The sequence below is a fragment of the Spermophilus citellus genome (assembly GCF_964194105.1).
Source record: "Spermophilus citellus genome assembly, chromosome: 6".
Classification (NCBI taxonomy): Eukaryota; Metazoa; Chordata; class Mammalia; order Rodentia; family Sciuridae; genus Spermophilus; species Spermophilus citellus.
The window spans coordinates 113,224,955-113,239,063 of NC_138187.1; the positions used below are offsets into that span (position 1 = coordinate 113,224,955).

Genomic DNA, 14,109 nt, shown 5'->3' on the forward strand with positions numbered 1-14,109 from the left:
GAAAATGTCATGAAAACAAGGTAGTGAAAGTGGCCAAATTATATCCTTACATCATGTTTATGTACAAATATGTAACAACAAGTCCCATTATTATAAGTAACATTTTATGCACCTATTAAAAAATGTGGGAAAGAAGAAGAAAAATGTCATAAAAGATTCCTGAGTTCTATATAAAGCTATAGGATGTTTTAGTAATCTTTTTCCAATCACAATTTCTGAATATTATAAAACAAATCCTAATATAGTCATCCCTTGGTATCTGTAGGGGTTTTTGGTTCAAGCAATCCCTACAGATACCAGACTCTTTGGTTGCTCAGGCCCCTTACATAAAATGGCCTGATATTTGCATTATAACCTACACACATACTCTCATTCCCATATGTTATAAATCTTCTTTAGATTACTTGTAATACCTAATACAATATAAATGCTAGGACTAATGACAAGGAAGAAAAGTCTATACATCTTTAGAACAGGTGCGGTTTGGGGTTTATTGGGGTTTTTGTTTTCTTCAAATATTTTTAATCCTTTGGGTGCAGGATTAGGAGGGCTGACTGTAAAGTGAGTTTTAAAGGCATGTTTGAATTCTTTTTTACTAAAACTAAAATTCTTACATAGAGCTTAGAGATTGTTACTTTGCTTATTTTAATAGTATTTATTTATGCATGGTGGGTTATTGAAAAGAAGATAGACTTCCCACCCTCTTTTAAATATTATTGTTTTGAAATTTGATTTGTATTCCAGTTCTTATGGTTAAAACACAGAATAATTAGATTGAAGTCAGTCTGGGAGTGGGCGGGGCGGGACATATTTCGAAGAGAAATACTGCCAAAAGATTCTTTCAGCTCTTTGCTTTCTGAGTGCTGTTCAGTCATGGAGTTAATAATGGTTTTCTCCTGCCCAGGATTTAGATGGTAATCTCCTTGACTCTTGGGAAGGAGTGAGAGTGCAATGCCTTTGGTGCTTGAGTGACGGGAAGACTGTTCTGGCATCAGATACACACCAGCGAATTCGGGGATATAACTTCGAGGACCTTACAGATAGGAACATGTAACTATTTTTTTCCATTAAGTAATAATTATTTGATATTAAAATATGTATGTGATAGGGCTTTTTCAAAAGAACAATTTTTATTTTTTTGTTTTTATTACTGTTTTTGCTTTTCATTTCATTGGTAATTTGGATTGATGGTTTGGTAGTGCTTAATCTTAACTCAAATTCTTAATTGAAATATAGTGTATAAGAGTGATTGTAGGGCTGGGGGTATAGCTCAGTTGGTAGAGTGCTTGTCTGGCTGCACTAGGCCCTGTGTTCAATTCCCAGCACCACCAAAAAAGTGATTGTAGACAAAGTTGTTGTATTTAAGCTAGAACATTTTATATTCTGATAATTTGAATATCTTGACTTAATTTGTTGTTTCCAACATTTTCTGATTACAGAGTACAAGAAGATCATCCTATTATGTCTTTTACTATTTCAAAAAATGGCCGATTAGCTTTGTTAAATGTAGCAACTCAGGTATGTTACTAAAACTTTCAGAAAAATTTAGCTCAGTAAAAATTTTAATTGATTTTTTTTGTATGAATGTTAAAATTTTTTACTTATTCTTAAATTGGAGTGCATATGTTTGATCCTTAAAATGTGCGAAATCAATCATAAACTTCTAAGAATGGTAGCATTCTGCATAAATAGAAAATGAAAATATTCCACCAGGCAAAGTTTACTTTTAAAAATTTCTTTGAATTGAGATGGAATGAACACCTGTCTTCTCTTCTGCCTACAGGGAGTTCATTTATGGGACTTGCAAGACAGAGTTTTAGTAAGAAAGTATCAAGGTGTTACACAAGGGTTTTATACAATTCATTCATGTTTTGGAGGCCATAATGAAGACTTCATCGCTAGTGGCAGTGAAGGTAAATTGTTTGTGTTATTGTCAATTTGCATATATTGATGAGTTTAAAGTTCTGTAATTCTGTCTCAATTTATGAAAGTAGTCATGTCTCTGGAGCTATTTATTTAATACACTGTTAATTCCTTCCCTCCCCTGCCCCAGTTCTGGGCATCAAACCTAGGGCCTTCACATGCTAAGCAAGTGTTCTGCTGCTACATTGCCAGCCCTTTTTATTTATTTTTTTTTTAATCTCCTGTTTTTATTTGTTTGTTTTTTGTGGTGCTGGGGATTGAACCCAGGGCCTTATTGCATGCAAGGCCAGCACTCGACCAACTGAGCTATATCTCCAATCCCCTTTTTATTTTTATTTTTATTTTTATTTTATTTTGAGACACAGTCCCACTAAGTTGCCAAAGCTGACCTTTTTTTTTGTTGTTGTTATTGTTTTATTTTGTTTTTTTAAATAACTTTATTTTTATGTGGTGCTGAGGATTGAACCCAGTACCTCACTCATGCAAGGCAAGTGCTCTACCACTGAGCTACAACCCCAGCCCACCGAGGCTGACCTTGAACTTGTGATTCTCCTGCTTCCCGAGTTTCTGGGATTACAGATGTGCACCACACTCCTGGTTCCAAGCCCTCCTTATTGTCACAAGTCAGTAGTACCTATTCTGACCTTGCAGAAACATTTTTGGCACATGCATGAATCAAATCAAGACTTAGTTAGATCATTATACTTTCAAATGTTGACTTGTTTTTTTCATGAGATTGATAGTTTTCAAAGGTTGATAGTATCTAAAAAGTCAAGGTTAATTATGATGTCTTACCTACTACTTGAACAGAATTAATTGTTATTAGATCTTCTCTGTATCTTACATGGCCATCAAAAATAATTTTTAGGCCTGGGGTTGTGGCTCAGTGGTAGAGTGCTTGCTTAGCACATGTAAGGCACTGTGTTCAATCCTTAGCACCACATAAAAATAAATAAATGTATTTGTTGTTCAAAATTTTGTTGTTCTTCTACAACTAAAAATTTTTTTAAATAATAATAATTTTTAATTCTTGCGACTTCCAAAAAGCTGAAATTAACAGAATCGTCCCTACTGTTCTTTTGAATGAACTTGTTCTCCTATATAAGTATCTGTATTCTAGGCAAGCTTGTGCCTAAATGCAGACTAATATAAAATAGAATTGTTTAAAATATGTAAGCACAATTAAAATTGAATGTACTTTTAAAGGTGATAGATAACATTATAACTAGTGGCATATTATTGCAAATTTTAATTCAACATGTTTTTCTTTAATTCCCACCATACTATTCTAAGTACTGCAGCAGTAACTTATTCAAATCACTTTCTTAAATATTCAAGCTTTATGAGATAGCCCTATGAATATTTGAGTATATTTCATTTATTATATGTTTATGTTTCCCTATTTTGACAACATAAAAACATGACCTCAGTAGATAAAAAAATCATAAAGTGACACATGAGGTTTTTTTCTTTAGTAATACATATTCTTTCTTACCGTGTTTAATTATGTTATAGTCTTCCGGATTCTTCATTGGTTTCAGTTGACTTTTTCTATGGTCTAAATACATGAAGTCTTTACTTACTTTTTTTTTTTTTTAATATTTTTTTAGTTGTTGATAGACCTTTTTTTTATTATTCTTTTTATTTGTATGCGGTTCTGAGAATTGAACGCAGTACCTCACACATGACAGGCCAGTGTATTACCACTGAGCCCCAGCCCCTTTACTTACCTTTTAGTTCCTCCTTTTCTAAGTTCTCTTCCCACACCCCCTCCCCCACCATGCTCCATTCAATCCTGTTTATGATGGTTTTTGTGTTTTGGGTTTTTGTTTTGTTTTTCCCCTAATAATTATGCCTCAGAATTTTCCATGCCTTTTCTGAAAACATGTAACCTAGAGGTGCTTAAAGATAATAATGGCTACGTTTTTGTAGTACAGATTGAACCCCGGGATGCTTTACCACTGAACTACATCCCCAGTCCTTTTTATTTTTATTTTTGAGCAATTATTTATGAAGCAAAAGCTAAAAAGTACTAATTGAACCACTAAATTTATCTTAAGATGATTTTGTTGTTCAATAATTTTATAAAACAATTTATTTGGGGGTAGTCGGTACTAGGGATTGAACTCAGGGGCTTCAAACCACTGAGGTACATCCCCAATCCTTTTTTTGTTTTGTTTTGTTGAAACGGCATCTTGCTGAATTGCTGAGACTGGCCTTGAACCTGTGATCTTTCCACCTTAATCTCCCAAGTCAGTCAGTCATGCACCACCATGCCTGACCTTGAAAACATCATTTTTTTTCCCCCTTGTATAAAAGGAAATTAGGAGGGGCTGGCGATGTGGCTCAAGCGGTAGCGTGCTCACCTAGCGTGCGTGCGGCCTGGGTTCGATCCTCAGCACCACATACAAACGAAGATGTTGTGTCCGCCGAGAACTAAGAATAAATAAATGTTAAAATTCTCTCTCTCTCTCTGTCCCCCTCTCTCTCACTCTCTCTTTAAAAAAAAAAAAAAAAAAAAAAAAAAAAAGGAAATTAGGAAAAGGAAAAAAAAAGTTTAGCTATGTTTCTCCTGAAATTAAAAAGCCCACAAAATAGAATGAGAATAGACTTGAAAAGTATGAACTTATCTGAAATATTCCTGTATTTGGAAGAAAAAAATCTTTTTGTAAATGTACTGCAAGAAAATATTTACTGAAGAGATAGGGAAAACGGGATTTCAAGTGGGTAAGGTCAGAATGACAAGCTTTATGATTAAGTTCTGCTTGCTCTATCGGTCTTAGAAATCTACTACTTATACAACAGTAAAAAATAATTGTAGTTTTTCTATATATTGCCAGTACAGTGAAAAAGCTTGAGTATTGATGCAATTTTGGGAGGAAAGGTTTACTCATTGCTCTTTTTTACTGGCTTATATATATTTGGAGTTTTGGTGGGTCTTTAAAATATGTTCCTGGCAAATAAATGGCTAATGATTACTGTGGTCATCTTGGGAGACAATATATTCACTATATTCAATTGGTGTTCAAAACATTTTTAGAATCTTGTGAATCACTTGAGTAATGAGAAAGAAAACCAATTTCTTTAAGTTCTCATTTTTAGTCCTAACCAGAATATAATGACTTAATTTTATTATTCTTTAGGCTTAGGTTTCAGTTGGTCTTAAAAATGCTTGATATCACTAGGGATATCATTCATTCATGCCTTGTGTGGTGACGCACACCTGTAATGCCAGCGACTTGGGAGACTGAGACAGGAAGATCACAGTTTAAGACTAGCCCGAGTGACTTAGAGAAAAAAAGATCAAATACCATGCTGACTTCTTGCCTTTATGTCTAAAGTTTTGAAACCAGGACACATAAAAGTTTCCTCTGCTCTCAGCACATTTATGAGAGTTTCCACATTGACCACATATTGATTATCAGATTAAACACCTTTCTCATTTACCCTGGGATTCTGTTTCTATTTAGAACCATCACCTAAACTTAATCTCTTCACAGTAATATAAGGTGTTCAATTCTGTTCAGAAAACTTTTTCATATACAAATGTATTCAGTCCTCATAACAACAAGAGGAGGTAAGTATCCCCATTTACAGATGAAGAGTTGCAAAGAGTGAGTAACTTGCCCAGAGTTACACAGCTAGTCGGTGATGGAGGAAGGATCTGATCTTGGGTAGTCTTGATTCCAGAGTCCATACTTTAAACTTCCACTCTATACAGTTTGGTTGTTTTTATGTCAAGAATAGTTTATAACAACGAAACAAAGCTATAGGGGGTTTTGTTTTTTGTGGTCAATTCACAAGATTATAGTTTTTTACATAGCCGTGCAGATGGTACAGAGAGGAGATACTGTCTGAACTTGTTAGGAAGCTCTTGACTGCCTGAATTTGAATCCCAACTTCACCATTTACTAGCTGTTAACCATGATCAGGTCACTTATCCTCTCAGTACTTCAATCATTATTCATAAAAGCATATAGGATAAGCATAGTACCCATGTCATGAGATGGGTATATATATAAAGTATTTGGTCCCTAAGTATTTTGTAAGCACTCAGTAAAGGTATAGCTGTCATCTTCACTGTTACTATTTTTGTATATGAATACATTGATTTTTTGTCATCTCACATTTCCACAGAAATTCTCTCTCTCCAGGACTTGTTTATGTTCAAAGACATTGATTATAATTATTTATTAATCATATATTCACAGAATATTGCAGATAATTTTGGTTTTGTAGCTTAATGAGAACTGATCACCTTTAATAGGGAAAATGTGTATTTTTTAATTAACGTGGCTTTTCATAAGGTAATTTGTTAAACTATTCATATTGTATTTGTTCTCCCTTTTAAATTCTAGCAATGAAGATCATGTTCTATGTGTAGTGAATTAATAAATTTAACAGTGATGTTGTTGATGTTAAGCAACTCCCTAACTCTTCCTCCGAATTACTGTACATTCAGATCACAAGGTTTACATCTGGCACAAACGTAGTGAACTGCCAATTGCGGAGCTGACAGGGCACACGCGTACAGTAAACTGTGTGAGCTGGAACCCACAGATTCCATCCATGATGGCCAGCGCCTCAGATGATGGCACTGTTAGAATATGGGGACCAGCACCTTTTATAGACCACCAGAATATTGAAGGTAATATCATTGTACAGTGTTCCTGTGTTTTCTCCAAATGAAACATTTTCCTGCTTACTGTGAAGATGCAGCACTTTGAAACAGTAATTTAAAATGTGGAATATGCTTTAATTTCTCTCTCCATGCACAAGACCCTAGGTTTATTTCCCAGTACTGAAAAGTTAAAAAAAAAAAAAAAGGAAAGGAAAGGAAAATCTAATTTTTCTCTTTTATTATACCCTATCTCATAAGAAATCTAAGATTCGGTGGTGATTTTTGTCTTAAGAGAGAGGGACACTGGGAAGAGAATAAGGTGGAATATGTGACCTGATATTCAGTTATATAATCAGTATTGTCACTGTAAAAACCTTATTGAAAATCTGGCTTTATTATGCTGCCTAAATATAATATTGCAGGAAGTATTTTATGAACTTGAGAACTAGCCAGTATACAAAATTTGAAAAACTTCAGATGGTTTAAATGATCTTTCTTTAAAACATATTTTTACATTTTTTTTATAGATGGATACAGTTTCTTTATTTTTATGTGGTGCTGAGGATAAAATCCAGTGCATCACACATGCTAGACAAGCGCTCTACAACTGAGCCACAATCCCAGCCCTGGTTTAAATTATCTTTTAAAAATATATATATATATTTATTTATTTATTTATTTATTTTATATTTATTTTTTAGGTGTATATGGACACAATACAATGCCTTTATTTTTATGTGGTGCTGAGGATCAAACCCGGGTCCCGCCCATGCTAGGCGAATACTCTACCACTGAGCCACAATCCCAGCCCCTTAACTGATCTTGATTGTGCATTTTACTAGTAAAAATAAATGTAGTGGGCTGGGGCTAGGGCTTAGTGGTAGAGCGCTCGCCTAGCATGCATGAGGCACTGAGTTCAATCCTCAGCACCACATAAAAATAATAAAATAAAGATATTGTGCCCACCTATAACTAAAAAATAAATATTTAAAAAAATACAAAAATAAATATAGTAATTTAATACTACATAAGAAGCATAGGAAAAGAGAAAGGAACTAAAATTCAGCATGCACCTATGGATATACACTATCTTGCATAACACCTTCATAGTCCTATCAGAAAAGAATTTTTATCCTAATTTTTATAGGTAAGGAAACTGAAGCACAGCAGGCTAATTGACTTATTGAGTGCTTCTGGGTCTTCAGATTTAGGTCTGAAAAGTTTTTACTCACCACTTGGAGATGCTTGGAGATAAAGAAAGCCCACAGTATAAAGCAGTTAAGGACAAAAGCTTAATTGAACATAATATCAGTACTAGAAAAGAGAGGTAATGAGAAACTTTATGTAAATGACTGATCTTTTTTGTCCAAATGGAACAAGTGTTTAATTTACTTAGAAGTAATTTACCTAAAAACAGATGAACAGAGCTTTTTTGGTCAATATGTTCAAATGTTATACTAAGAAAGGTGACTGACTGCTCTCAATTAAGTGATTCCTAGAGGAGGAGGATTATCAAGGTAGCGCTTATGATTTGAAAAAGTATGATCTCTTCTTTTGATCTTGTGGTACAAACTGCAGAAGGCTTGGCCACATTTACTGCCAGATGGGGGTATAAGGATATGCAGTCAAAGTAAAAAAGTATTAAAAGTCCTTGGATCATAAAGTTTGAGAGCTGGATGCAGTGGCATACACGTGCAATCTCAGTGACTTGGGAAGTGAGGTAGTAAGATCACAAGTTCGAGGCCATCCTGGACACTTAGTGAGACCCTGTCTCAGTATAAAAAGAAAAGGGGTTTGGAAAGTAGCTTATTGGTAAAGTGAGTGGATTCAATCTGCAGTACCACCAAAAGGGCAGGCAGCAGTGGGGATGGAGAACTACTATTGAGTTGCTCTGAACCTTGAAGGGCCTTTTATATTTGTAGGTCACTATGTAATAGAATAACAATCCTCTGGAAAAGTCAGCTAGGACCAAAAGGCCTTATCTTCTTTTGTTGTCCTATTTAGATTTCAAGACCTGCTTTCTAAGACATAGTCTGGATAGATTTACATCTGTGATTATCTGGCTTTTCTAATTTTATTAGTCATTCAGAAGCTATTTCTTCAAGTAAACAGATTTGATTTGAAGAAGTAGGAAAATATTTAACTGTGTAGTAGTAGCAGATTTACCCCAGACAAGGATATGTGTGTCTTCACTCCAGTAAAATAAGAATTTCATTCTGTTTGGGAAATCTGATTAATGTGATGGCTTAGTTGTAAGATCTGAGCTCAATTCAGCACTTTCCAGCATGGCTCTAAAAAATATTTTTGTTGTCACCTGAAGTGAAAAAACAACCTCTATATAACCAGATATCTGGGGGGTGATTTTTGTTTGCTGTTTGTTTTATAACAGTTGTAAGACTGATTTGTTTTATTTTGGTTTTGTTCTGTGTTTTGAGGAATGTTTAAATGAAATGGGATATGAAGTACTAATATGCTGTCCAATATGAACAAAACCTTGAAAACTAATGTGAAAGATGCCAGACACAATGGTCTAAATTAAAGTATGAAATTCCAACAAAATTACTTCACTTGAGTTTCTCCAGTATTCAAAATAATTATGACTTTACATTAGAAATATAAAGCCTAAGAAATGAGTTAGACATATTGTATTAATGATTATGGTAATTAAAGTATCAAGAATTTTATATTGTTACTATATTATGTTCTGTCGTGATGCTGATTTTTAAACTTTCTAACCAGTCACTTTTTTCTCTCCCTCCCTTCTTCTTTCTCTTTCTTCCTTATACATTTCATCTTCTCTTCATTCAGAGGAATGCAGTAGCATGGATAGTTGATGGCGAATTTGGAGCAGACGACTTCTGTTTAACTTAAAATTAGTCGTATTTTAATGGCTTGGGATTTGGTGCAAACAAACATGATTGATAGCTGGACAGACATGCTCGTCATGAAAAAACGAACCATTTCTGAAGCCCGATTGGGGCCAAACATTTACACCTTGCTTCATAGTAACCAGTTGAGATGAAGCACGTCGTTAGAACGTTGTTGGACACCATGTTGAATTATTCCCCCATCGGTTGTGAAGAACTGTGCTACATTCAGGCTTACCCATTGAACTCAGTATATATATTTTTTTCCCTCCTGCCTTTTGTTTGGCAGGATACCATTCTTGTTGCTCTTCTGTGTAATGAAGTTTAAATGCTTGTTTGGAAAACTTTATTTAACAGTTTAGAAGGCTTGATAGAAAGAGTGCATTAGTCTGAAGAGTATACATTGGATAGGAAAGAATTTCCTTCTTTTGTTTCTCCAAATCTTTCCGCCTTATTTAGCTTGAGATCTTTGCAGCTTGGTTCATGGATTCTAGCCTTGCCCGTTGCGCAGTATATACTGATCCAGATGATAAACCAGTGAACTATGTCAAAAGCACTCTCAATATTACATTTGACAAAAAGTTTTGTACTTTTCACATAGCTTGTTGCCCCGTAAAAGGGTTAACAGCACAATTTTTTAAAAATAAATTAAGAAGTATTTATAGGATTAAAGTGACTTCATTTGTATACATTTGGAATCTAAACCAGCTTAAAAACAGTTTCCTCTATGACTTAGATTCACAGTATAACTGATGCTCTTCTGGAATACCACATGAGACATGAGACATGATCAGAAACAGTGCTTGGAAGGACATTTTACACAGGAAATTCAGAGTAATACTTTGAAGTGTCCCCCCCACACACACATTTGCTTTATTCCTGAAGGAATATCAGTACCTGATGTTGAAGAAATTCAAGATTCAAAAGAACTTTAAATATACCAACATGAGAGATCAGTTAGGTCAGTCTAGGTTTTCAACAAAGCTTGTTCCAAGTTGTTTCAACTTCAGAAGTCACTTTGGTGTGATCTAGCAAAAGAGTAAAAATCGGCAGATATAACCACTTTGGAAGTGTTAAGTATAATTGAGACCATAAGAATAATTCAGCCCCATTACAAACATAAATGGGATTAAAACCTCATAGTTATTTCTCTCAATTGCCCTTGATATTTTGACATATAGGGAGACATAAATTTAAAAGAATATTCCTTCACAGTTTTTCAGATATTGCCATACCGAACCTCATTCTAAATTGGTGCTGTGGATAGTCTTTCCCTCTACCCTCCCCTTTTAGTTTAAGGAAAGGTTTCCTTCATGGAAAAGAACTTCTAATTTTTGAGACTTTCATATTTAAAATAAGCCAAAAGCCTGATGTTCACATTGTGTTTTTACACCTCATAACAGCTGAATACAACATGCTTAGTATCCCTTAAAATTCCCTGTTTTTCATTAGAGGATAAATAGGGTGACCACAGCTGTTATGTTGGGAAGAGGAGTGGGAAACCCCCCCCCCCCAAAGTAAGATTCTGGTGAAGAAAGAAACAACTTATACTCAAGTTCCCCCTTTAAGGCCTAGTCAAGTCTATAATATATTATTACCATGACTATTCCTTCAGGACCCACAAAAAAAGAGAAAGGCTTGGATTCAGGAATTCTTTAATTGGGGTGGCAAGGAAGAGATGGCAGCAGACAGAAAAGAGAAAGTCAGGGAAGGGGAGAAGAAAGAAAAACACATTTGGCCTTAAAAATAGCATGCATTCTCCCAAAAGCCCATAGTAAGAGAAAATGACAGATTGTGGTCAGCAGATTATTTTTTCAAATTGGTATGTAAAAGATTTCTTTAAGCTCCGTTTTGCAGAGATCACCACTTAGGAAATCAAAGAATTCCTGTTTTGATACTTCTAAGTTAAAATAACTATGTTACAGTTTATCTGGTACTTCATTTTTCTTGACTAAAATTAATTTTTACTTCAAGCTTGAATAAAAATCTTCATTGGTAACTGTATATAATTAAGTGGCAACTTCTCTTTACCTCAGTACAGTTAAAATCATATTTTAAGTGATTCATGTATACCCTGAAGCCATTAATACACCCCAGTCTCCACAGTAACTTTACTAACAAAATGTGGGCATGGAAACTCCACAGCTGTTTACAAATTTGGTTACAGTGTACTATGGTATGTCTGTAACACTTGCTGAGATTTGTCCCCATTCAGGAGCAATTTAGCACTCAGATTCTACTACTGCACCCAGCCACCCCAGATCTGAGTCTTCAGAGTACTTCTGAAGTGCAGTTTCAAAACACTTTTAAAAAGTGGAGTAAAGTGAGGCACATTTTACAAGAACATAACTCCTATTAAAACGGAGTAACAACTATGCAAAGGTTTCTCCAGCAGCTAGGTGAGTTTGTTTTCCAGATCTGTCGTAATTGGCGGCTTCCTATACATACTGGTACTTTGCTGTGCCAATTTGCTGTAAACATCTGTTTCATACATATGCCATGCAGTGACTGTGCTAGAAAGGTGAAGAAACCTAGGATTTTATGGTTTAAATAACTGATGACAGGATTTTCTAATCTATAGCTGTTAACTGAAAATTTCTGATAATATTATAGACTCTAATACGCTTAGGAGTGAGAATACTATCAAGCCAGCCACAAGGTAAAAACAAATTGAAAAGTACCAATACTTTTTGCACATAGATCAAAATAGAGTGGAGAATTTTGACTCCTAAAATCAGGTTAGTAGGCTCATTTCCATGTGCTTAAAAATGTTTTTGTTATCATACATTGATTAAGGGCTAGAGCAAGAATGAAATTAAATGTCTTTTTCCTCCAAATAAGTGGCTATTAATGGTAAAATGTTGGATTTGGGAGTTACTGAGATTGGTGTGGGTGGTGATAAAGAGATTGGGAGTTAGTTGGGAGGGATGACAGCTTCAGTTTTGGTTTCTGTATTAGTATTCATGACAGCTACATTTCTGTTGCTCAATTGGCCAGATAAATATGTTATATTAATCCAGGTAAGTAGTTGAAGCAGAGGAAATTTTATTTGCAAATATCCCCACAAATTGGCCCATTTTACTGGGTGGGAAAACAAAAAGGGATTCCCTAACTTTAAGTAATTAAAATAACTGCTAGTTGAGAGGGAATAAGAAATCAATTTTGTCAATATTTTCTTAATCTGCAAAGACACAAGTAGTATATGGTGAGTTTTATTATTAGGAGTGTTCTGCCTCTAGAGTGGCATTCCATGAAATTAATAGAAAATCCTTCTTTCCCACCCCTCCCCATCTTGAAATTTTCTTTTTTAGGATGTTGGTTCCTGCAAACAACTGACCCTATCACCTCTGCCTCACAGTGGGTAACTGTATCGTACATCTCTTGAAAGGGGAAATATCTATGTCAGTTTCATTCACAGCAGAAGAATGGCTGCTTTTGAATGGGGAGGAAAGAAGACATTTATCTTAATATCCTTTTTGTCCCATCTCTAAAATGTATAAATATTTTAATTTAGTTTTAATTTCTCAACTTTAACAACTCTCCTCTTGAGTTGCTGCCCAAAACATTACTTCCATTTCGGAAACCATATCTAATTTAATACAAACTGCTAACTTTAGAGGTAAATTTGCATTTACACTTAGACACTTTCTAAAAACAGGGTGAACTTAATTGAAAATTTTCAGTGTTGTTAAGCTATTGTTATAGTAGCTGCCCTATAGTTGCAAAAGCAAAAACTATAAAAACCCATCCTCATATTTACTTAATCCAGATAACCTGGATTTAATAAAGCTAATAGTATAAAAATGTGTGTGTGTGTGTGTGTGTGTGTGTGTGGTATGTATGTGTGGGAGAGAGAGTACTTAATTCATAAAAAGTCCAGAAAACTGCCATTCTAGGTTCTTGTCAATTTTACTAAAAGTCACGTGCACATGTGAAGTGCTCTCTCAATGAGTTTAATGTTTGGTTAATACTGGTATATTTTTATAAGATTGAAATTGTGCCCCCATTTTCATTATCAGGGTCAATGTATTAGAATTGAATCCTAACATTTTTAGGCACAGATGGAAAGAAATGTTTTTGGCTCCTTGAAAATGTGTGTGTGTGGCGAGGGGAATAGATCCACAAAAGCATGTATGTACTTACAAACCAAGCTGTAGAGATCAAGAGAAGAACTTCAGTGTTGATCTCAAGATTTCTAAATTGTCAAGATTTACATGGCATTGTGGTGGAATTAGTTAACACTTAGAGATTTTGGTATGTAATAACTATTTGCTATGGACTGATTAAATGTTTCAAAGGATTGTGTTCTTAAATTTAGGGGGAGGGGTGTTTTTTGTTTTTTTTTTAACTGCCTCAGATTATATTTAGTAGTTTCAATTTCTTTGCTTTATTATTTCATTAAAGTATAAAAACTTCAGGTCTCTGATATTTATTTTCACGTGTTCTAATTATTTACAAAACACCATTTTGTTGACTTTTATTTTATAAATGTGTGGTATATTAAACGTCTTCAGGATTTCTGTTCCATTGAAACTACATTAACTTTGATTTGCCTTACTGGGACTTTTTTTTTTTTAATACATTTTTTTCATGTCAGTGCACAGCACTTAACCAGTCATTTGTATTCCTTTCTTTCAATCTAATAAATAGAATGAGTAACTAATTCTTGGTGTAATCTCCTAATATCCATTAATCTGA

At 34.5% G+C, this 14,109-nt stretch overlaps 1 protein-coding gene across 2 annotated transcripts in view; it reads left to right on the plus strand.

Moving 5' to 3' along the window:
- The window catches only part of WDR26 (WD repeat domain 26), a 44,697-nt gene extending 30,871 nt beyond the window's left edge, over window positions 1–13,826 (plus strand). For both annotated transcript variants that reach the window (XM_081298655.1, XM_081298654.1), the window contains exons 10-14: window positions 905–1,050; window positions 1,440–1,518; window positions 1,784–1,913; window positions 6,386–6,571; window positions 9,353–13,826. In XM_081298655.1, the coding sequence (XP_081154781.1) occupies window positions 905–1,050; window positions 1,440–1,518; window positions 1,784–1,913; window positions 6,386–6,571; window positions 9,353–9,378 (567 nt within the window). In that variant the 3' untranslated portion in view covers window positions 9,379–13,826. The remainder of the gene's footprint in view (window positions 1–904; window positions 1,051–1,439; window positions 1,519–1,783; window positions 1,914–6,385; window positions 6,572–9,352) is intronic.
- Window positions 13,827–14,109: the final 283 nt, after the last annotated feature.